At 56.7% G+C, this 21,845-nt stretch overlaps 7 protein-coding genes across 7 annotated transcripts; 4 read left to right on the top strand and 3 right to left on the bottom strand.

Moving 5' to 3' along the window:
* Positions 1-3,484: 3,484 nt before the first annotated feature.
* Positions 3,485-5,507, top strand: SLS55_004280 (uncharacterized protein; the record flags this gene model as incomplete). The annotated part of the gene is made up of 3 exons (XM_066775738.1): positions 3,485-3,866; positions 3,923-4,171; positions 4,225-5,507. The coding sequence occupies 3 exons, from the start codon at positions 3,485-3,487 to the stop codon at positions 5,505-5,507; spliced, it is 1,914 nt and encodes a 637-aa protein (XP_066633619.1).
* Positions 5,508-6,637: 1,130 nt separating this feature from the next.
* Positions 6,638-9,472, top strand: SLS55_004279 (uncharacterized protein; the record flags this gene model as incomplete). The annotated part of the gene is made up of 6 exons (XM_066775737.1): positions 6,638-6,998; positions 7,067-7,185; positions 7,236-7,575; positions 7,629-7,957; positions 8,025-9,189; positions 9,279-9,472. The coding sequence occupies 6 exons, from the start codon at positions 6,638-6,640 to the stop codon at positions 9,470-9,472; spliced, it is 2,508 nt and encodes an 835-aa protein (XP_066633618.1).
* Positions 9,473-10,783: 1,311 nt separating this feature from the next.
* SLS55_004278 (uncharacterized protein) lies at positions 10,784-11,869 on the bottom strand (the record flags this gene model as incomplete). Its single annotated transcript, XM_066775736.1, has 1 exon — positions 10,784-11,869. The coding sequence occupies one exon, from the start codon at positions 11,867-11,869 to the stop codon at positions 10,784-10,786; it is 1,086 nt and encodes a 361-aa protein (XP_066633617.1).
* Positions 11,870-12,735: 866 nt separating this feature from the next.
* SLS55_004277 (uncharacterized protein) lies at positions 12,736-13,358 on the bottom strand (the record flags this gene model as incomplete). Its single annotated transcript, XM_066775735.1, has 2 exons — positions 12,736-13,096; positions 13,354-13,358. 2 exons carry the CDS (start codon positions 13,356-13,358, stop codon positions 12,736-12,738), a joined length of 366 nt encoding a protein of 121 aa, XP_066633616.1.
* Positions 13,359-13,920: 562 nt separating this feature from the next.
* On the bottom strand, positions 13,921-15,816 carry SLS55_004276 (uncharacterized protein; the record flags this gene model as incomplete). Its single annotated transcript, XM_066775734.1, has 2 exons — positions 13,921-14,699; positions 15,570-15,816. 2 exons carry the CDS (start codon positions 15,814-15,816, stop codon positions 13,921-13,923), a joined length of 1,026 nt encoding a protein of 341 aa, XP_066633615.1.
* Positions 15,817-17,302: 1,486 nt separating this feature from the next.
* Positions 17,303-20,072, top strand: SLS55_004275 (uncharacterized protein; the record flags this gene model as incomplete). The annotated part of the gene is made up of 2 exons (XM_066775733.1): positions 17,303-17,517; positions 17,594-20,072. The coding sequence occupies 2 exons, from the start codon at positions 17,303-17,305 to the stop codon at positions 20,070-20,072; spliced, it is 2,694 nt and encodes an 897-aa protein (XP_066633614.1).
* A 1,058-nt stretch (positions 20,073-21,130) lies between these two features.
* SLS55_004274 (uncharacterized protein) lies at positions 21,131-21,677 on the top strand (the record flags this gene model as incomplete). The annotated part of the gene is made up of 2 exons (XM_066775732.1): positions 21,131-21,261; positions 21,326-21,677. 2 exons carry the CDS (start codon positions 21,131-21,133, stop codon positions 21,675-21,677), a joined length of 483 nt encoding a protein of 160 aa, XP_066633613.1.
* Positions 21,678-21,845: the final 168 nt, after the last annotated feature.

Raw genomic sequence — 21,845 nt, 5'->3', positions numbered from 1 at the left:
TTCTCTACGGAGCTCTAATACGTTTACGGGAGTATTTCAGAAGCAATAATGAAAGGGAACAAATCGGAATGACACGTGAGGATATTTCGTTGAGCAGGAAAGAAAAAAGACGTCACTTTCGGCTTGAAGCTTCGTGGCTTGCTTATTTAACCATTCACTTCACTGCTTAACCGCAAGATAACAGCATAAATATCGATATCGTCGTGAATCTATTCGATCGGGTCTTAAATACGAGAACTTACCTTTTGATGGAACTCCCATCAGTCTGCCTACTTGACCCCGCCCCAGGCGAGGCGGGGAATGCACCCCTATGACCTCAGCACGTCAAATACTCCCTCTACTGAGCCAGTTCCACCATACTTCGCTGCTTCTTCAACCTCTCTCTGAAACCGTCCACCTTCCTCTGTAGCTCCTCCCTCCTGCTCTCTTCTTCCTCCTTCTTCTTCCCCTCCATCCTACTCTTAGCCCTCAAATCCGACCCACTCTTCACCCTCCCCACCCACCTCACATCCAGCCTCCTCCCTCCGACCGCCTTGCGGTCGCAAACCTCCCACCACGCCAACAACTGCGGCCGATTCTCCGCCAACCACATCTTCATCCCCTCCCTCTCCACCTCCAGCCCGCCGACGTCCAACCTCCTCGCCCACGCCGCCGTCTTCCTCACCACCTCCTTCACGATCCTATCCCCGCCTTCGTCCTCCCCTTCGTACCCCAACGCCTCGACCGCATCCCGCAACTCCGCCACGCTCAGCGGCGCGTCGCTCGCGTTCAGCCTCTTCTCGATCCATCCGCGAAGCGAGCTTTCGACGACGTGGATGACGCGCAGGGCGCGGGCGGCGGCGTAGACGTGGACGGCTTGGCGCCAGGAAGTCAGGTGTGGCGGCGGCGGCGCTGATGCGGAGCTCCGGCAGCATTGCTTGAGGTGTTGTAGGAGGAGTTCGAGGGCGGCGGGGGTGCAAGAGGAGGGGGGGAGGGTGATTGTGCGGGTGGGTGTCGGGATAGGGCTGGGGGATGCGGAGGACGATGATGAGGTGGGCATGGGCGTGGTGTTGACGCCGTCGGCGACGGTTAGTTGGGCGGCGGCGAGGTGGGAGAAAGCGAAGAGCATGCGGCGGGGAAGTGCGGGGATGGTGTAGGTCGTGTTGATGGAGGGCAGGGGGAGAGCGAGGGTGATGGTGGGGCCGGTGAGGAGGGCTTGGCGGGCGGCATGGGGGAGTTGGAGTGGGTTGGGGGTCGCCATGGTGTGTGTAGTGGATTGTGTGTGCTTGAGTCTATGTAGAGTTATGAGCTATCGTTTCTCGGGATTAGTTCTGTGTGAAGATGAGAAGCGTAGCCTTGGGGTTAGAGTTTGAGTGAGCTGTGCCGTGCATGTTATACAACAGGGCTGCCGACATGTTTGTCCTCATTGTTGTCGTTGTTTGGACAAAGGACTCTTCAGTTCCAAGAAATGCATAGCTTGTCCTCGTTGCCTGGTGGCTTATTTATGGCGAGGGTGGCGTGAATGAATAACGTTGCATTCCGCAGGAACAAAGAATAATCATGACAAGTAATTGATGTGGAGTCTGGTGTATGTTTGTCCTCGACATGTAATGATAAGGTATCTACAATGGTACCTGTCCACAAGCAAATGGGCTACTGATGGAAGTATGTATGGATGCATAGATAGACGTAGATCTCCACAAATTTGCGTTGTAGTGCTATGAAAGACATGGCCGTATGGAGTACGCTTGTGCGCTGAGCTTTGAAACGGCTTTAGATTGCTGCCAAGCTGTGACGGGGAGTGTTGGAGTGTTTGCTGGTGCTCAGACCCTACGGAGTGCTTGGCGTGTATATGACTGCTGATACAGATCTGTCTCACACTTTCAAGTGAGTCCAATCTGTTACATCACGAATGTATGGGTGAGTGGCCACGAAAATGGGTAGAGATGCGAAGGCATAATCGAAAGAGAAACATACGTGTATACGTACGAGCCTCGGCAAAGGGGAGTTTTTGTGAAATCGTAAGGGGTAGTGTTGCATGCGGCTTGGTAGTAGCAAAGAAGGTGTGGATCTGTGGCGTCAGCCATTCAGGTGCAATCTCCGAGGCTCAGAGTTTTCGAGACGGGCATGCCGAAAAATCAAGATAGCTACACCGTATGCGGCGCTCGGGCTCTTGCATACGGAGTGTTTGGTGAGTTGGGAGAAGGGACGGATGTGATGAGTGAAGAATGGTGGGGCCAGCAGAGCTGGGATGGGTAGACGGCAAGGTGGCGCCCAGGGGGCCAAGAACGGGACGGCGCGCAACGGGCAGGCTTGACGGCACACGGGAAGCCATGCAGCAGGCATGCCGAAGCAGCGATCGTCGTAAATCCAGATCCCCGTGGGTGGCGATGCGTGGGCGGGAGTTACCGACGGCCGAGTGCAGTGTTGAAATGCGGGTCTTCGGGTCAGGAGCCTCTGGCCATCCGGGGAAACGTTACGTGGCCAGGCCCAAAGAGCGGAGGTATTTCCAATCGCCCATCCCGCCGTTGTTTCCGTCGACTCTTCGAGTTCCTCTTGGGACGCGGACGAGAGCCTTATCTCCGCCCGAAAGAGTTAACGGAAGGAAGTGCGCCAAGGCAACTAGGGCGTACGCCTGAATGATGCTTGTCTGCAAACCCAGGATTTGGCGGTGTTTGGGGGCGAAGGATTGCAACAGCAAGGTGATCAGGTGGTGCCTGGAGAGCAATACTGCATGAATAGGGCCCGGCCGCATGCATCAGCGATCCCGCGCCGGCGGTTCTCGTCCATTGTTGGTTGCTTGACGCGGCCCGAATGCGGAGTGCAACAGTCGACTCACCGCTGGGTGTGGACGCAAAGAGGTGGTGGCCGTCTCACCCCACTCCATGCACAAGTTCGTGTCCAGGGCACCGCCCCTTTACTGCGTACGCGTGGAACGAGGGCGGGCTGGGCGTGCATGGAGCGGAGCAGCCCAGGTGGCGGCGGAAAAGGAAAAAGTTGCGCCTACGTGCGTTTCAAAACGAAGCGGCGCGTCAATCCAGCCGGGCAGCGGAAGCAGGAGCCTCGGCCGAAAGCGCCAAGCCTGTGCACAACTCGGTTCTAGAAGCGCGGCGGAAGGCGGCTTAACTCAAAGCAGAGCCTCACAAAGCTTGTCTGCCCGGTGCGCGCGCTGATTGGCGCAAATCGCGGATGCCGGTCTGCAAAACAGCCGAGGCGCGGGAGTTGTGCATGATCAGTCAGCGCACCCGTGGCACCGGCTCCGGCAATGGCAGACACACGGGCGCCCTTGTGCCCGGAGCGTGATGTCATCTACGCGAGCCTTTGCATCTCTTAACGCCGTCCGGACGGCGGCATCCAGCCTTTATAGTATGCCCTGCCGCTCCTCACTGAGCCTCTCCCAGCTGCCGATCCACCAAACTCCCGTCGCTCGCAATCACAACCGCGCTCCTCCCTGCAACCCCAGCCTTGCAGCCGCACAGAGACGCACAGACTCCCTCGCAGCACAATGGCGGCCGAAAAGGACGTCGAGTCTGGCCGCATTGCCCGCATCCCGCACTTCAAGCGTGTCTTGGACCAGGCTGCCATCAACGATGACATCGTCAACGCACACTACGAAGGCTCCGGCACCGACGAGGATCCCTACATTGTCGCATGGCTCGACGACGACCCAGTCAACCCCATGAACTACCCTATCGCAGTCAAGTGGATGATCACCGCCCTGGTTGCCATTGCCACCCTGGCTGTCGCCTTTGTCTCGTCCGCCTACTCTGGCGGCATCAAAGAAATCATCATCGAGTTTGGCGTCGTCCAGATCATCGCAACCTTGGGAATCTCCTTGTTTGTCCTGGGCTTCGCCATTGGTCCGCTGATCTGGGCTCCCATGAGTGGTACGTTCGCATTTCCTGTTTGGGCCCTCGCTAGCATAAGTGCTGACATTCCGCAGAGCTGTTTGGCCGCCAATTCCTCTTTTTCGGCACATACGCCCTTCTTACCGCCTTCAACGCCGGCGCTGCCGGTGCCAACAGCATTGGCAGCCTGATTGTTCTGCGCTTCCTTGCTGGTTCTTTCGGATCTTCGCCCCTGACCAACGCTGGAGGCGTCATTGCCGACATGTTCCCCGCTGCCCAGCGCGGTCTTGCCACTAGCCTGTTCGCTGCTGCGCCTTTCCTGGGTCCCGTCATTGGCCCCATCGGTATGTAGCCGCCATACACATCTTCCAAACTCCCCATGCTAACAGCTCCATAGTCGGTGGCTTCGTCGGCCAGACTGTCGGCTGGCGCTGGGTCGAAGGCGTCATGGCCATCTTCACTGGCGCCCTCTGGCTAATTTGTGGCTTCATCGTCCCCGAGACTTATTCGCCCGTCCTCCTCCGCAAGCGCGCCGCCAAGCTGTCCAAGATCACTGGCAAGGTCTACAAGAGCAGGGCTGATGCTGAGCAAGGCAAAGTCACCATTGGCGAGGCTTTCAAGACGGCTCTCTCGCGTCCTTGGATCCTCCTGTTCCAGGAGCCCATTGTCCTTTTGCTCTCCATCTACATGGCCATCATCTACGGTACTCTGTACATGCTTTTCGGCGCCTTCCCCATTGTCTACCAACAGGGCCGTGGCTGGTCATCTGGTATTGGCGGCCTGGCCTTCCTGGGTGTTGCAGTCGGCATGATCTTCGCTGTCATCTATTCCATCTGGGATAACAAGCGCTACATCAAGGCCATGCAGGACTCGCCCTCCGGATTCGCGCCTCCCGAGGCCCGTCTGCCCCCCGCTCTCATCGGTTCCATCGCCATGCCCATCGGTCTGTTTTGGTTCGCATGGACCAACTACCCGAACATCCACTGGATTGCCAGCATTGCAGCCGGCGCACCCTTTGGCTTCGGCATGGTTCTGGTGTTCCTGTCCATCATGAACTACCTCATCGACGCCTACCTCATCTTCGCCGCCTCGGTCCTGGCCGCCAACGCCGTCCTGCGCTCGCTGTTCGGTGCCGCATTCCCGCTTTTCACTTCCTACATGTACGCCGACCTCGGCATCCACTGGGCCTCATCCATCCCGGCCTTCCTCGCCCTCGCCTGCGTGCCTTTCCCCTTCCTCTTCTACAAGTACGGCCCAGCCATCCGCGCCCGCTGCAAGTACGCCGCCCAGGCCGCCGCCTTCCTCGAGAAGCTCAAGGGCCAAGCTACCGCACAGCAAGTCGACGAGGACAGCGCCTCGACCATGCAGGCCGACGATGCGGAGACGCAGAAGGACGAGACGGCTTCGGCTCCCTCGCACCACCAGCACGAGCAGGAGCAGCGCGAGCCCGTCGACGAGAGCCTGGAAGACGACGACCACAAGGAGGGTGAGGAGGGCCGTTTCGCGGCCATCAAGACCCAACCGAACTACCTTCACAAGACACACACCAACGCCAGCACCCGCACCGCACGGAGTGTGACGTACGAGGCGAACCCCTTCGATATCGATCGCGTCAACACACACGAAAGCTTCGCTCCCCACAAGACCAGGAGCCGCGCCAACTCGGCTGCTAAGAAATAAACGGTCGTTGTTGCACTTGAGTCCGAAAGGGGATTGGGAAAAAAGTGTGTTTCGGGTTTTTTTTAGAGGATTGCACATACCCGCATGGTTTTGAGCGCTGGAGTTGGTCTGGTTTTAATTTTCTCCCATGGTCAGCATGATATCACATTGAGCGCTGATTTTGCGCATCGGAGCATAAGTGAGCGGCATGTACAGAGCGGGGAAATACGGCGCGGCTCATATCTACATGAGCGCGTAAAGATGTAAAAAGCAGCTTCGCGGCACGATTTTACGAGCTTTTCCATAGTAGTGGTAATTTTTTATAATCGGTGGAAGGATACAGCACGTTTGATACCAAAACATCGAGACCTTTTCAACAAGCTTGCACAACTGTTTCACCACTATTATTCCACTTGCTAAGGACTTATATTGACCGGGGCTCAATCAGGGCCCCCTCTCCACTAACGCACATACGTGCCGGAGATCGACAGTTCCCAGGTACCTGGTTGCAACATGGCGGGTAGATCCGAGCAGCAGGATGTGGCCCGGAGCATTCCCAATCCGGCTGATGGCAAGGGCACGGATGTGAGCCAGCTGCCTTTTCAAGAGTGGAAAGACGTTGGTGATGGAAAAGCACGTGAGAGATGGCTACCGGATCGGGGTGGCCGCGCTGTGGCTGGCTCTAGATCAGGGGCCCGTCCGTTGCCGCTCGGCAACAACCCTCCACACATCCCTCCGCCCTACCTCAGCCAGCCCATCTGTTTCGCCATGACTGAATTCAGCGCTAAATCATGGCGACTTTTCCTGATAGGGGAGGATGTTAGCCTCGAAGCTGGTCTAGCGTGACTGGAATAGCGGATAGCAGCCACCTAATCTCCCCAATCAGCCAGCTGTAAACGCCATGATGTTCATCTTTTCCCACAACCATCGCTGCCAGTGCCTAGTGTCGTTACTCGCACAGACAGCCATGTAGTTCAGCTAGCTGCCTTGAGTTCTATACTTAATCCATAGCGCCGTCCGCCCAACGCTCTCCTCTTTGCAAAACTTTTGCCGTTGCCTCTACACTCTTTCCCTCAGCGCGCATGCGCAGGCACTCTTTTGTCAACTCCCTTCTTGCGTTTTCCCTGATATACTGAAGTCGCCAGCCCATCATGCGCGGCACATCCACTCTTTTTAGGCTGTTGCTCCCATGCCTTCTCATGCTGAGCAATGGCGCCAGCGCACAGGGCCCTCACTACAAGATCGCCGAGGTCCAGGACATGGTTGACGGCATGCTGGACCAGTTCAAGGAGTACGCGACCTTCCAAGGTGCTGACAAGGCCCCGCTGTCCATCAACCCACACGCCGAGTCCGCAACGAGCCCAAACGCCTCCACCGTCATTCAGAAGCGGGCCACGACGCCGTACTGTGCGCCGTACTGGCTGGAGAACATCAAGCATCAGGGGAAGGCGGCGTTTAACAGCAACTCCTCATATGTCGTGTTCCGGAATGTCAAGAGCTACGGGGCTAAAGGTATGGAAGATTTGCCGCATAACTGCGGAATAGGACATTGGAGACTGACGGATTCCATGTTCGCAAAGGCGACGGTGTTACGGACGACACTGCCGCCATAAACCGCGCCATGAAAGACGGCGGACGTTGCGCCCCCGGAGCCTGCTCGTCGAGCACCACAACGCCTGCTGTCATCTACTTCCCTGCTGTGAGTATCACTAAGCCGCCGCTTGCTTAAATGCTCATGATGCTGTCTAGGGTACTTACGTGCTCTCGTCCTCGATTGTTGATTACTACAACACCATGATCATCGGCAACCCCAACTGCCTCCCCACGCTCAAGGCTACGCCCAACTTCTCAGGCTTCGGCGTCATCGATGGCAACCAGTACCAGGCCGGCGGTGCGCTCGGCTGGGGCGCCACAAATGTGTTCTTCGCGCAGGTCCGCAACTTAATCATTGACCTGACTGCCATTCCGGCCTCTTCCAGCGCAACCGGCATCCACTGGCCCGTTTCCCAAGCCACGAGTCTGCAAAACATCGTGTTCAAGATGTCCGACGCCCCTGGAACCCAACACCAGGGCGTCTTCATCGAATCAGGTACAAATCGCCCACTAGATTCAAGTGTAGCGCCGAATTGATTTTCTCAAAAGGCTCCGGCGGCTTCGCCAACGATCTGGTCTTCTACGGCGGCCTCAACGGCGCCGTCTTCGGCAACCAGCAGTTCACGATGCGCAACCTGACCTTCTACAACGCCGTCACGGCCATCAACCAAATCTGGTCGTGGGGATGGACGTACAAGAGCCTGTCCATCACCAACTGCACCACCGGCATCGCCATGAACGGCGGCGGCCGCACCGCGCAGACCGTCGGCTCCGTGACAATCCTCGACGGTTCCTTCACCAACACGCCCGTTGGCATCCTCACTGCCCACGATCTGACCTCGTCGCCCGCCACCGCCGGCAGCTTGGTTCTGGAAAACGTAATCTCTCACCCCCTTCCCCCTCCTTCCATTCCCCCATCTCGCTGACCTCGATCCCCCCAAACAGATCCAAATCAGCAACGTCCGCACCATCGTCCAAGGCCCCAGCACCTCCTCCTCCCTCACCGGCACGACCGGCCAGACCACCGTCTCCGCCTGGGCCTCGGGGCACGCCTACACGCCGCGCGGGCCGACCAACCTCATCTCCACCATCGCCGGCACCACGCGGCCGGCGGCCCTCCTCAACGCGACCACGAAGCGGTACTACGAGCGCTCCAAGCCTTCCTACGGCGACGTGCTCGTCTCGCGCACGCTCAGCGCGCGCACCATGGGCGCGCGCGGCGACGGCCGCACCGACGACACGGCCGCGCTGCAGATGGCCATCACCTACGCCGTCAAGTACGACGCGCTGCTCGTCGTCGACGCGGGCACGTACCGCGTCACCCGCACGCTGTACTTCCCGCCCGGCCTGCGCGTCGTCGGCGAGGCCTTCCCCGTCATCATGGCCGCCGGCGCCTTCTGGGGCGACGTCACCAAACCGCAGCCGGTGGTGCAGGTCGGCGGCAGCGGCGCGGGGCAGTCGACGGTGGGCCGGGTCGAGTGGAGCGACATGATCGTCAGCACGCAGGGCGCGGCGCCCGGCGCGCTGCTGATCCAGTGGAACCTGGCGGCGCCCACGAGCGGCGCCCCGAGTGGCATGTGGGATGTGCACACGCGCGTCGGTGGGTTCGCGGGCAGCGGCCTGTCGTACGCGGACTGCCCGGCGACGCCCGGCGTCGCGACCGTCAAGGCGGGCTGCGTGGCGGCGTACGCGAGCATGCACGTCACCAAGGCCGCGGCCGGGCTGTACGCGGAGAACGTGTGGCTGTGGGTCGCGGACCACGACGCGGACGACGCCGCGTTGAGGCAGATCACGGTGCATGCGGGGAGGGGCCTGCTGGTCGAGAGCGCGGCCGGCCCGGTTTGGTTGGTCGGGACGGGCGTGGAGCATCACGCCAAGTATCAGTATCAGTTCCGTGGCGCGGCCAACGTGTTTGCCGGGCAGATCCAGACCGAGACTGCGTACTACCAGCCGTATCCAGATGCGAGCGCCGTGTTCCCCGTCAATGCCACGATGGGCGATCCGGTGTTTTCGGGGGATGTCAAGAGTGGATGGGGGTTGAGGGTGGTGGATAGCAGTGTGTTGGTTTATGGGGCGGGGCTGTACAGCTTTTTCAATGACTACAACACCTGTAAGTTCTCCCTCCCTTCTTTTACCTCTTTTCTCCGGGGTTCAGGTTCGCTCGCTGGATTTTAGTTGTTTTGCTAACCTCGGAAACAGCTTGCTCGAACGCACCCGGCGGCCAATGCCAAACCCGCATCATGAGCGTCGAGGGAAACAGTTACGTCTCGCTCTTCAACCTCAACACCGTTGGCGCTAAGAGTATGATTACCCGCGACGGCGTCGAAGTCGCTAACTACGCCGACAACCTCAACGTGTATCCCGACACCGTTGCCGTGTACCGGAGCCGTTGAGTGGAAGCCGTGAACTGTTCGTGGGGAAGAAGGATTCGCATATTCATTTTAATAGAGGGAGTAAAGATTCCGTTAGTCAATTCATTCGACCGTCGCTTATCAGCCGGCTTGAAGAAATTTGATTCCAAGAAAGTGCCGGGTCACAGGGAGCTTCGGATGTCGAAGTGTTCGCATCGCGCAAAATTACAGAGAACAACCACGGTACCACGACTCGCTACCACTCTCACCGCGCACACCCAAGCAGACCCTGGCGTTATTCGAGAATGTGTAAAATGGTTTCGAAAAAGAGAACGGATAGGGTAAAGAGACATTGAACAAAAAGCAAAACTACACGCTCCCCGGACGGAGCGTGTAGAAATCCCGTCCTCGGTCCTTTCCCTTGGACCTCGGGGATTTTTTGGAGTTGCACATCGGTGTGTTTGGGAGTTGAACTCGGGCTCATTGGGGAGCGTGAGCAGGTGGGTATCGCCGACGCCTACCCCTGGACTAAGCCAGAGTGTAGACGCCGGCGATACTAGTAGATGTTGCAGAGAATAATTGTATAGCAATATGTGAAAGTGAAAGAAAGTTACGTTACCTCTATTGCCGCATGAGCCTTGATGGAGGTACATGAAATAGAACATTGCATGACTTACTCAAGGAAGTCTCAATTCTTTTATCTGTTACAGGTCCTATTGAGTGCAGCTGAAAAGGTTTCCAAGCTCACCATGCGCTCTCCCTGGCCAAACCCTCGCAAACGAGATATTCAGAAAAGACAACAGCAGACGAGACTGAGATCAGGACTAGTCACCACACCTAAACTATCGAAGCCTTCTTGTCCCTTTCCATCCCTCCACTTTTGCAGCATACTCAGTTCGCTTCCCAGAGAAGCACAACCAGTGTGTCCTATAGCAATCTCGCGAAGCCATGACACTACAACCATTGCGCTTCAAAGTCTGTTCATCATGCACCTAGTGCACATGTGCAGCATACAGTCCATGCATTCGTAGACGAACTCTTGCAACCGCAGCCCCCTGTTGCACTGCTCGCACCGATGCACCCCGTGCACTAGGAACCAGGTCTCATGGGTGCACTCATGGTTATCGCGCAGGCGCTGTGCCAGCCATTCAATGTCTTCTAGGTCAGCATCGCGGCCATCCCGCTGCGCGACTTCATGAGCACGCTCGAGGAGGTGATTCTCATCCATAAGGCGGCATAGGCAACGCTTCCATTGCTCACCGCACAGGTAGCAGAACTGCGCTCGACAGCGGCATCTTAATTTTGGTTGAAAATGTTAGGAAAGGAGGGGAAGACGAGTAAGAGTGCTAAATCTCAGAAGGAGCGTGGGGTGACGTACGTGATGTGGTAGCAGCCAGTGTTCAGCTCGACAAAGCGCTTGCAGCTGTAGCAACGCTGCCACTTGTTCTCTTCCACCGTGGAAAGCAATGACTTGGTCGTCTCGTCCTCCGGGCAGTCCTCGCCGTCATGGGCTTCCGCTTTGCAAACCGCGCACGTACGGGTCGCGCAGCTTGGACACGTGCCCACCTTACCACCCTGGGTGATTGCCGCCGGAGGGATCCACGTTGAACACAGGGGCTGGCAACAATACGTGCGGTCCGGCGTCTCAAGCTCTGGCTTCTTGCGCTCAAAGTCGCGCGCTGTGTCTGCGGACAGGAGCATGCGCACGTCTTCGAACGGAATGGGCTTGCGACAACAGCGGGGCGGGAAGATTGACTCGTCGGTGAGCGACAGGCGGAAGAGCTGGTCGAGACAGTCGCGGCAATAGTCATGGCGGCAGCCGGGGAGCGTGGCGATGTCGAAGAAGGCATGCGAGGAGCAACAGGCGATGCAGGTGCGGTGAGTGGGGCGCGAGTTGTCGTCAGCAGAGGTTGTAGCTGCGCCCTTGCCCTTGTTGCATATAGATCTCTGGGTGGACGACTCGCCGGCTGTTGCGGTATAACCATCCTCGTCGTTGTCGGCGCTGGGATACCCAAAGCGGCCGTTAGCTGAGTGTGACAAAGCTGCAGTGAGACACTCCTCGGTTGCTACTGCTGCCGGCGCTTTTGGTACCGTCGCTGCTGGTGCTGTAGCGTTTGGCCGAGGTGGAAGTCCTTCGAGGGCACGAGCGAGGTTGTGGTCTCTGGTCGCAGTATCCTCCTCCACCTTCGCGACGTCGATGATGTGTCCGTCGGTCTGAACAGCCTGCTGAATGCTTTTTCCCATTCTGCGGTCCGAGAGAATCATCTCTTGAGCTTCGATCTCCTGCTCGTAGAGCCGATGCGCGTAAGCCAGATCGTTGGCCACCTCATTGTTGCCGTTGTCCTTACATGCTACGCCCGCAAGGAGCACAGCAAGATCTTCGGACAGCAGTCGAAGAATCAGCGCGGTTGTCTCGTCGTCGGTTTCCATTGCGGTCATGGAAGCTTCGTTGCGCGAAAAACGGGTCCAAGTGCAGAAGCGGATGCGGAAACGATGGTGAGTATTTGGGCGTTTTGTTGAAGCGAACCATGTGGAAACGGGTAGAAGCGCTACTACATGGTCTCCAGGGTGACGAGCTTGCCTGCTATAGAAAGTTCATTACTGGTTCGTACATGTCGTTGTCCTGTTACGTTGAAGTGTTCGGTGGTTACCTCCTTGTCTCTGCCTTGTGTCGTTGCAAGGAATAAATGACCTTCTCTAAAATCGTCGCACCTCATCAAAATGGGGCAATCTTAGATTAGAAAGAAGAAAGCATCTCCTCCGTTACAGCTAATTAGAGGTATTGTTGTTTTAAGTACGTACACTTTGACTGCATATCTCCGATTTGTGTATATCCTTCCTCCTTGGGTTGATGTGGCGTAGCGTTATGATTCAGAGTTGCTAAACATAGTTTGAGTCGGAAGATGGTGAAATACAAAATCATTGACAAGTGGGATTAAGTGTGCTTCATGCATTGAGAGCTATCACGGCCATACACCAGGATTTACACGCTTCGACAAAGCAAAGTGCATTTCCAAGAAGTGCCCGGTGAAACTACCGGGGGACTGGACTGACAAAGTTTGCAACACTAAGGAAGTGGCACAAGCTCACTCAAGCAGACACTTTATACCCTGGGAAACTCTCAGACAACACTTCCGTCACAAGCGCCCCACATGCCCGACATCCGCAATACACGTGCACGAAGATAACCGTGTCCAGCAACCCGAATTCGCTTTCCATTAAATGCATAAACCAACCGATAAGTTCCCAACGCCAAAATCACCTTTCCTCCTCCCCATACCCGAAATACTCCACTTCCAGCCCGATCAGTCCCTCGCTGCACCGCCCATCACCCGCGCCTTCTCCGCTTGCGAGAAGCACGCCTCGCCCTGCTGCAGCGCATGCACGAGCAGCGGCAGCGCCGCGTCGCCGAAATCCGGCGCCCCGCGCACCTTGTCGAGGTCCTCGGCCAGCTCCTGCGTCACCGTGCGCAAGTACCACGACGGGAAAGCCGCGGCGGCGGCCGAAGCCGGCGGGATGGCGTCGTCGGACAGCCCCGAGTCGTCGGATGACGATAACGAGGAGGAGTCATCCGAGGCGGACGAGGTCTTGACAAGGTCGCGTGTTAGTTTCGGGAGTGGTTCTGGCTCCGTCTGTCGTTTCATTCCTTCTTGCTTTCTCTCTTTCCTCTTGAAGGGGGTCAAGAGCGATGGGGAGCGGGGGGCTTACGGCGTTGTCACGTGCAACAGCGGCGGCGGCGGGCTTTTGCTTTTTGCTGGGTTCTGGTGCGGTGGCACTGGCTGCTGAGCTGCTGCTCTCGGAGTCGCTGCTGCTGCTGCTGCTGCTAGATTCGACGACTGTCACGGCGAAGAAAGCTTGTTAGCCAGATGGGTAGGTTCGCGCGGGGAAGCCTTGAGTGTATTTGGAGACAAGTGAAGAGACACGACATGAACAATGGTGTGAGGTCGAAGGACGAAGATGAGATTATCAGCTTACTTTCAGTGCGGGATTTCCTGCTCCGCTTAGTGCTAAGCTTTGGTTTGCTGGCAGCGGAGGTGGGTTTGGGAGCCATTTTTGGTGGTAAGAAGACTCGTGAGAGGGCAGTTGGGGGGGAAATTGCGTGAATCGACGGTGAGCCCGGAGCTGGAATGTGATGTCTCAGTGCAGCGTGGTGATATGTTTGTTGTGTGTAGGCCGGGTGCAGTGCGATGAGAGATGGAAAAGAAGTTGCCGCTCAGAGACTTCGACGCGGAGGGCGCTAGTCCTTCTTGGCGCATCGCTTGGAGTTTTGATTGGCTAATCGCTCCATGTATCTGAACGGCAACTGTCGACCTGAAGTGGCTAAGGGAAGAGCTATAGCACACTGACCTATTGGAATGGATGATACACATTCACTTGTTTCCAATTTGAGCCGGAAGTGCTCGATGCTCTATGAGTGAGTGATGAATACAAAATCGAAGAACATTCTAATTACAGTTAAACATATTCTACAGCGCACGCTTGATCCAGATTCACATATGGCGCACTTCGATCCAGTCGACGTACTCCTGAAGCTCACCATCGCTAGGCCAATGACCCCATGTCGCTGCCAAATCTTCCACCTTATCTCTTACAAGCACGATCAGTTCCTCTGGTGCAGGCTCAGCTTTCATTATCGTTCCTTGATCCGCACGCTGATCCAGCTCGTCCAGAGCGTCCAGTTCATGTTCCTCTGTGGGTGGCCAAGACAGCTGCTTGAGTTGGTTGTCCCAGCTGCGCTCAAGGAAGCATCGCAGCGCGACAACGGTACGCCGCAAGCGCACATGTCCGTTGAGCTCGTTGTCGCAGTGGTGTAGCAACCCGGCGACATTGTCATGCATGAAAGATGCAATGGACAGCAGACCCTCGTAGTCACCCATGATACCAAGCGCACGGATGTAGCTGTGTAGAACGACCGCCGAGGGAACGCTAAGAACCGTCGGGGTAGCCGCAGACTCACGACCGCTGGCTGCTGTGATATGAGGCTTGAAGTGGGTGCCGTCGCCTAGGCCGACGACCTTGCTGAACAGGGCACGAAGGAACCAGGAATCGTTTTCGTTGTGTTGAAGCTGGTGTGCCCACACAACTTTTCGAGACTCTTCCGTGTGTTGAGCCATTGTCTGATCCCTCCGAATCAGAGCGCGGAAGCCGAACGAGAAGCACACGATTTTGAAGCCCTCCGCGTCAAGCTCAACTCCTGCATTGTCCAAGACCTTGAGTGTTTGGCGTAGGAGCTCAGTGGTACCGTTACGCCAGGACTCAAACTTGTGGACTGCGAGTAAGAGCCTGTTCCATCCAGGGCGATATGTCGACCTTCTGCGGTCCATTAATGCGATCGCTCGATGAAGCATGGCACGTCCGTCGCCTTTTCGCGCATTGTCAACGAAATGGTACTTGTCAGCCACAAAACATTGGCGACAGAGCAGGTCGATGTAGGCGTTGAACACCTTTTCAGGGACAGCCTTTATCTGCTCATCGGTGATGTGGAGCTCCAGAAGGGCGCGAACACTTTGATCGCCACGAGAACTGATGTAACTCAGCCCTCGGGGTATTAACTTGGTCGTTCGAAGCAGCAACGACAAGCAATCGTTATCCGGATAGACATCTTTTGAAATCATTCTCACAAAGAGCTCATCGATGGAAGGCGGCTGTAAGCGTGGATCCAAACGCTCATGCGGGGAGTCTGGAGTAGGCAAAGCCTCTCTTTCGTCCCCAGGTACTACCTCTTTTTTGTTGACGTAGCCAGGCTGAAGCGCAGCGCGCTTTTGTCTGCCGGGAGATGATAGCTTTCTCGCACCATAAATCCGCTCAAACATTGCCACGTACACCTTAAGCCTTTTCTGTGGTGACTGAACTTCGAGAGCATCGTATGCCAGGAAAATTGCCCAAGATTCCTCGACAGTTCTTGTGGTTCGTATCCTTGCAGCCCAAACCTCATGATCCACGTCCCGCATGTAAGGGATTTCTCTTGGCACCTGCCCCTCTTTCAAAGCTGAAGCTATTGCATCTTCGATTCGACCGAGAACCCTCCTATGTTGGATGACCGGGCTGCCATCGGAATCCCAACCAGAGAACAATTTGACGATGCGATCCCATCCAAAAGTGGGGTATCCAGCCTCGTTCATGCGTAGAATCGACTGACCAGCGCGTGAAATACCGTGTTCCGGTCCAATATCCGAGTCCATTGCCGTCCGGTCTACTTTCCATGGTGGCCATGAGGTTGACTTCAGCTCAGCCCACTTTCGCTCGTCCTGCGTCTTCAATTGCGCTATTTGAACGCGAGCGATACCTCTATAGCCCTGTTGGGTGATGGTCAAAGGCGGCTGATACTCCGACATTCCTCGGAGGACCGTGAATTGGGCACGTTGCTGGAGTGCGGTAGAGATCATTGGACGCAAAGATGTGGGCAAAGAAAGCAAAGAAAGAAGCTTGTTGTATAGAAGAGTAAGGCGAGCCCGCCGCTTCATCAATCTCTCCTGATTCAAGGGCTGGCTAGCCGAAAGCTCCCCGATCGTGCCAGCGTGTAAAGAGTTGATATGCGTCACCAAAAGGTTCGCGATATCTTCTATACTGCCCGGATGGACCTTCCGGGCTATTCTCAAGAGGCGAATGCAGATAAGAGTGAAAGTCTTCTCGTCTGTAGCAACAACACCGTGAGATGTCTCGTCAGGTCGCTCAGACTCCACCGTTACCATTTTTCGAGCGTACTTGAGCAGGCGCCGGAGAGCGCGAGCCGAAATGTCTTTCCGCCGGCAAAGAAGAGCTGAAACCCAGATAGGGGCTGGCTTTGAAGCAGATAAACTGTCAATTTTTCCGTCCAGCAACACGTTGGTTGCGTTAACCGCGTCGTCCGCAGTAAGGATTTTGCCCCAGATCCGGAAGTCATCCTCGGTGTAACCTAGCCGTCCAAGCCAATTTTGTACAGGCGAAGCAATAGGAAAGTCCCAGTTGGGGGCTCCACTTCCATTCTGATAAGCATCGCGGAGATAGCGGGCCAGATAGAATTGGAGAGAGGGCCGGAAAAGTTCGTAGGGATGGTAAAAGTTGGAATGGCGCGGATCATGTGGTTTCTTATGGTGCACATAACTCAAGTTTGCCTTCCGAGGACGGGTCCGAGGCATCTTCCAAGCATCGCCATGTTCACGCAGGACAACGATTAGATACTCGTTGGGACTCCGAGATCTCCCTTTCGCCTGGTTGCGTTCACCCTTCGGTACAGCCTTCTTCCAATTGACCGGAACGTTCTGCCATCTCTGCCGCACAGAAACCCAGCCCTTGTGCTTGATGACAATTGTCCTCTTGCTCTTCTTGCTCTTCTTGCCAAAGTCACCCTCGGCGGGGCTTGTCTGGTGCGTATCGAAACTATACCATCGAAATTTGGGAGTCTGGTGAATATGCGGGTTGGTAGCGAGCAGAGTCGTCAATGGCGGGCCTTCAAAGGCGCTGATATTGCTGTAGAGCCATCGTTTGGGCTTTGCGGCGAGAAAACATGCCGGAGATGGCTTGTGTAGACGGATCAGCAAGAGCGGGCAATTTTTTTTTAATCTTTTTGGGGAATGGCGGGGACCATACCACTACGAAGGATGCGAAGGAGCGGGCAGACACTACAGCTGCCGGCGTAGCTGGCAGGACTCCGCGCGATGCAAGCAGCAGAGTATTGAGGGGCATTCATTCATGGATTTGGCGGGCAGAGTGTGTGGAGTCACGGCGGAGCGCAGCGGGCGGGCGAGTGAGCTTGAAAAGTCTTGGCGCGTGCCTGAGCGCTAGGTGCGCAGCCCTTCGTTCACCCGTCCAGCTTGACCTCACCAGGCCCATCGCGCACACCCCCATCCGCATCGCGTCTGCGGCCCCAGACAACCACCGCCCACGCGAGCCATGTCGACCGCCAACGGCGCCCTCACGCCGCCCCCGGCACCCATAGACGCTGAACCCACCAACGCCTCCCCCTCCGCTGCGAAACGCAAGCGCTCCACCAGCCAAGCAAACGCGCTCGCCGACCGCGACCAACCCGCGCAAAAGTCCGAGTCCGCGCGCAGCGACACCCGCACCCTCAAGGCCCTGCTCGGCGACGTCCTTGACATCCTCAAAGGGTCCGCGCCCGCCCCGCCGTGCACCACGCGCTGCAGCGCTCTGGCCGTACCACCGCTAACTTTCCATCTCCCACAGCTACGATACAACCCCGTCCATCCTCAACCAGCCCTTCCGCAGCAATGGAGACCGCGCAGTGTCCGGCGAGCCCACCACGAAGCGCACCAAGCTCGCACAGCCCCCAGCTGCAGGCTCGTCCATCGCCGCAAAAGTCGAGTCCGACGCATACGCGTCTCTAGATGAACTTGTCGCCGACGTCGAATCTGTCTGCTCCCAGCTTCTTGTCTCGACCAACGCGCAGCATGCATCCTCCGGTCCCGACACTAAACTTCTCACTGGCACTCTGGCATTGAAAAAGGTCTTGAAAAACATTGTGATTCGGGAAACACAGCGCAAGGCCGCTGTCGACGCCAAGGTCGCCGAGAAGGCTGAAGGCGCTGAAGACGAGGAAAAAGAGGGGACCAATGGTGTCGTCAAAAAAGAACCCGTGGACGATGAGGTCGACAGTTTCGCCGGTAGCAGAGCAGTTCTCACTCTCTTCGCGTCGGCGCAGGGCAACAAGCAACTCTTCTCCAGTCTGCAGAAGCCGGTCAAGGTTGAGGGCAGGAAGACCGAGGGTGAAACGAGCGAGCTCGAGAGCGCCGTCGATGTGACACTTCCACTAGATGAGAGCGGCCTTCCTAGCATGATCTCTTCCACCAAGATTATTCCTGTTCACACTGAGGATGCCATTGGCGGGAAAAGCAAAGGCTTAACATTTGGGGAGGTCTTCGGTCCTCCACCAAAGTTTAGAGATTTGAAGCCGCCGGTCCCTGCGAGCCAGACTACGAGCAAGGGAAACACGATTACGTGGGGCCAGCAGGATCTGACTCTGCGAAGCGGCCGTCGTGGCTCGTCCTATTCCAGTCAAAGACTCACCGCGGGAGATTGGCTTGGTTACAGCGGCGTGGATGTCGAGAAGGAGCCATCGTCGCCATCTGCAAAAAGGAAACAAAGGGATCGAGCACTTAGCACCGGCGAGGTCAACCCTCCCCTTCCGGATGAAGAGCAGGCGAAGTTGGATAAGGCAAAGGCTGATGCGCTGTTCCGGAGCGTATACTCTAGTTTTGCACCCACACATGACGATGGCATGGCGGTCATCCCGGAGGAGACCAAGAACCGTGTGTGGTGGCAGAAGGTTGGTGAAAAGAGGTTCAACGAGATCTTCGCTCTCGACCCGGTATTGATGGATGCTCAGCCTGGCGAGGTTATGGAGGGTGTGTCTGCCGACGAACACGCGAACGAAGAGGAGGCCTTCAAGGAAGCCGCCGAACAGTTCACCCCCGAGGAACTCAATGTTCCCGAGAAATCAGAGAAGGACAGGGCGGACCTGGAGATTGACGAGCTCCTCCAGGAGATTTCCGAGCTCTTGGAGACCCTCCACTCACATCAGAGAATCAGGCATAGCACTTTGGCGCCTGCGACAAGAACGCCTGCAGGTCAAGATTCTTCCGTTCAGCCGTCAACGCCTTCCTCAGATGAGGTGGACATCTACAACTTGTTGAAGACCCAACTTTCCTTGATGATTTCCCAACTACCGCCGTATGCGGTGGCCAAGCTGAACGGAGATCAGTTGGAAGACTTGAACATCAGCAAGAAGCTTGTTATTGAGACCAAGGACTACCGCGGTGTCATGGAAGAGGATCAGGTTTCCAAGCTGGCAAAATCTGCCGCTATCGGCGCTACCGTTGGAGCTACGGCTGTTCGCCCACCAGGATACCCGCCAGCAAGCCAGTACGCTCGCACCCCGGCCGCACCTCCGTACGCGTCTAGAACTGTTGGTGGCCCCCCTTCCTACTATCCGCAACAGCAAGCGCCCAATCGGACACCGTCGGTCCCTCGCTATGCGGCTCAAGGCTACCAGACCCCGGGCGCGTACGCACCCACTGCGCAGCGTCCTTCATACGGCGGAGCTGCGTATGGGCAGCCTCCCAGGCAACCATCTTATGGCGCCGCCGCTTCAACGTACGGACAGACGCCTGCCTACTACGGACGGGGACCACCCGCTGGATACGGCATGACGCCCTCCTATTACCAAGCCACACCGCAAGGTGCGGCGCAAAGTCGCTACATGCAGCCCGGCTCAGCCTACCCACCACGTACGCAAGGAGCCGCACCAATGTACAACTATACAGCGACCGGCAGCCCACAGGTTCGCACAGCATCACCATTGAAGCAAGGACAACCTGGTGCGGCACAAACGCCGTATCCCCCACAACGGCCTCCATCGGGCAACCCTTACGGAACCCCTGGGCAACAGCCGCAACGTCCTTCATACTACCCCCAAACACCATACGGCACCAGTGCCCAATCTGCACAAGCTCTAACCCCGTCGGCGAATGCCAGCTACCATGCAAGCATTCAAGCGCATGCCCGAGCAACTTTGGGTGTGTCCGCAATGCAAGCAAACATGGGTCGGGGATCTAGCGGTACACCTCAGCCACCCGGTAGCTCTGGATCAGGTAGCCAGCCTCAGGGTCAAGGTCAAGGCAGCAGCACCACGGCAGTGGCGTCGTGAGACACTTTCTGGCTGTTTTCTCGTTAAGAAACGAAAAGAAGCACGCGTGCAAAATCCAGGGGGTGATAAAGCGGAGTCGTTTGCTCCTGAGTGATTGGGGTAATGGACCGAATGACACATGGCGTTTGCAAACTTCTCGACAGATGCCTTTGAAGGACCTCTAATTTCTTCCTCTTATTTTGATGCATCGGTGACCGGATTTGGACCAGCCGCTGGTCTTTTGGGCAAAAATGGAAAGAGCGAGAAGGTTGTTGTTTTTCTTATGGCAGCAGAGTCGGTATTCTTGCTGCATGGCCCTCTTCATTCTCCCGCCAGGGGTCTTCCTATTTTGAAGTTGACGCGCGATGCATGATATAGAATTTTTACATCGGTGGCAGCCGCGAGGGCTACTGCGTACCTAGCAAATCGAAGAATTCTCTCAAAGATAAAGTTGTTGAGCTCTGGTAAAATCAGCTTTGCGTGTGCTACCTACGTGTTGTGTTAATCTTGTCGCATTCCTTCCCCAGCGTGTGTACAAGTGGGCCCTGCTCGATCCGACGCGATGGTCGCGCATGAGGCTCCACCCCACAGCTGCACGCTGCAAGGTCCGCCGATTGAAAAGCTGGATCCATTTCACACCTGCCGCGGCGCTCGTCGGCGAGTTATCGACCCGATCCGGAAGCACGACCACACCGCGATCTGCTTGCCCAATTGGGCGAGAACCGGATTTAAAGGCATTCCCGAGAAGCGTGCCACACCGCTTGCGTCGCATGTTCGAGTCAAAATTCGATTAAGGCTACAAACGGAAGCATCTGCTTGGTTTGATCTGCTGGCTTGCTGGCCATCAGTGGCCAGCGAGCTAGTTCGTAAGCTCTAGATCGAAAGTCGTGGGCGAGCCTCGTGCTGAGTGACATCATGCCAGATGGTCGATGGAGCTTTCTGATGTCTTTCTCCGCACAGTATACCCGACATCTTCAGAGTATTTTAGCTAACTTTCCGCCCCTCTCCGCCCTTTTCCCAATTGTGTTCGCCATCAAGTATACTACTACTTCATCCTCATTCGTCAACTATCTGTCACAATGGTCACCATAGGCCTCGGCGTCCCCATGCCCATCCTCACGCCCGTCACGGCGACGTGGACCGCGCCTTTCGCGCTCTACCTCTCCTTCCTAAACAACCGGATCGTCTACCACCGCTTAAAAAACAGCACGTTCGTCCAACTTCTCCTTCCCTCCACCATCGCCACCACCACCACTGACAGAAAATCTCCGCAGCTACCTCGGTGACCGCACCAAGTCCTCCGTCGCGCTCAACGAGCAGCCGGAAGACGACCAGCTCTTTGTCGCGACGCGCTGCCAGGCCAACTTCCTGGAGAATGTTCCGCTGGCGCTGGTCGTGGCGGCCGTGGCGGAGCTCAATGGCGCCAACCGGCGCACACTACACTACGCGCTCGCGACGCTGTTCGCGCTGCGTGTCGCGCACGCCGAGCTCGGCCTAACAAAGAGCTTTAGAGGCATCAAGAGCATCGGCCTCGGCCGCATCACTGCATTCTACGGCAGCCAGGCGTTCGTTTTGGGCGTCGCGGGATGGGCGGCGTGGTTGTGTAAGGGGTACTGGGGTTTTTGATTCGTGAGCGACTAAAATGCTGATGATGTTGCTGCTGGGTGAGGGTGGAGTGGTGGGGTGGGGCAGGGGCGGAGATGACCAGGGTCTGCGGGGTGCGTGCGCGTGCGCGGGGAGAGGGGAGAGGATTGAAGAAGGGTTATTGGGTCTTCCGGGGAGCATTGCGGCTGA

This window comes from Diplodia seriata (genome assembly GCF_021436955.1).
Source record: "Diplodia seriata strain FDS-637 chromosome Unknown scaffold_4, whole genome shotgun sequence".
In the NCBI taxonomy this organism is placed as follows: Eukaryota; Fungi; Ascomycota; class Dothideomycetes; order Botryosphaeriales; family Botryosphaeriaceae; genus Diplodia; species Diplodia seriata.
The sequence above is the reverse complement of the archived record's forward strand: the minus strand, read 5'-3'. Positions and strand labels throughout refer to the sequence as shown.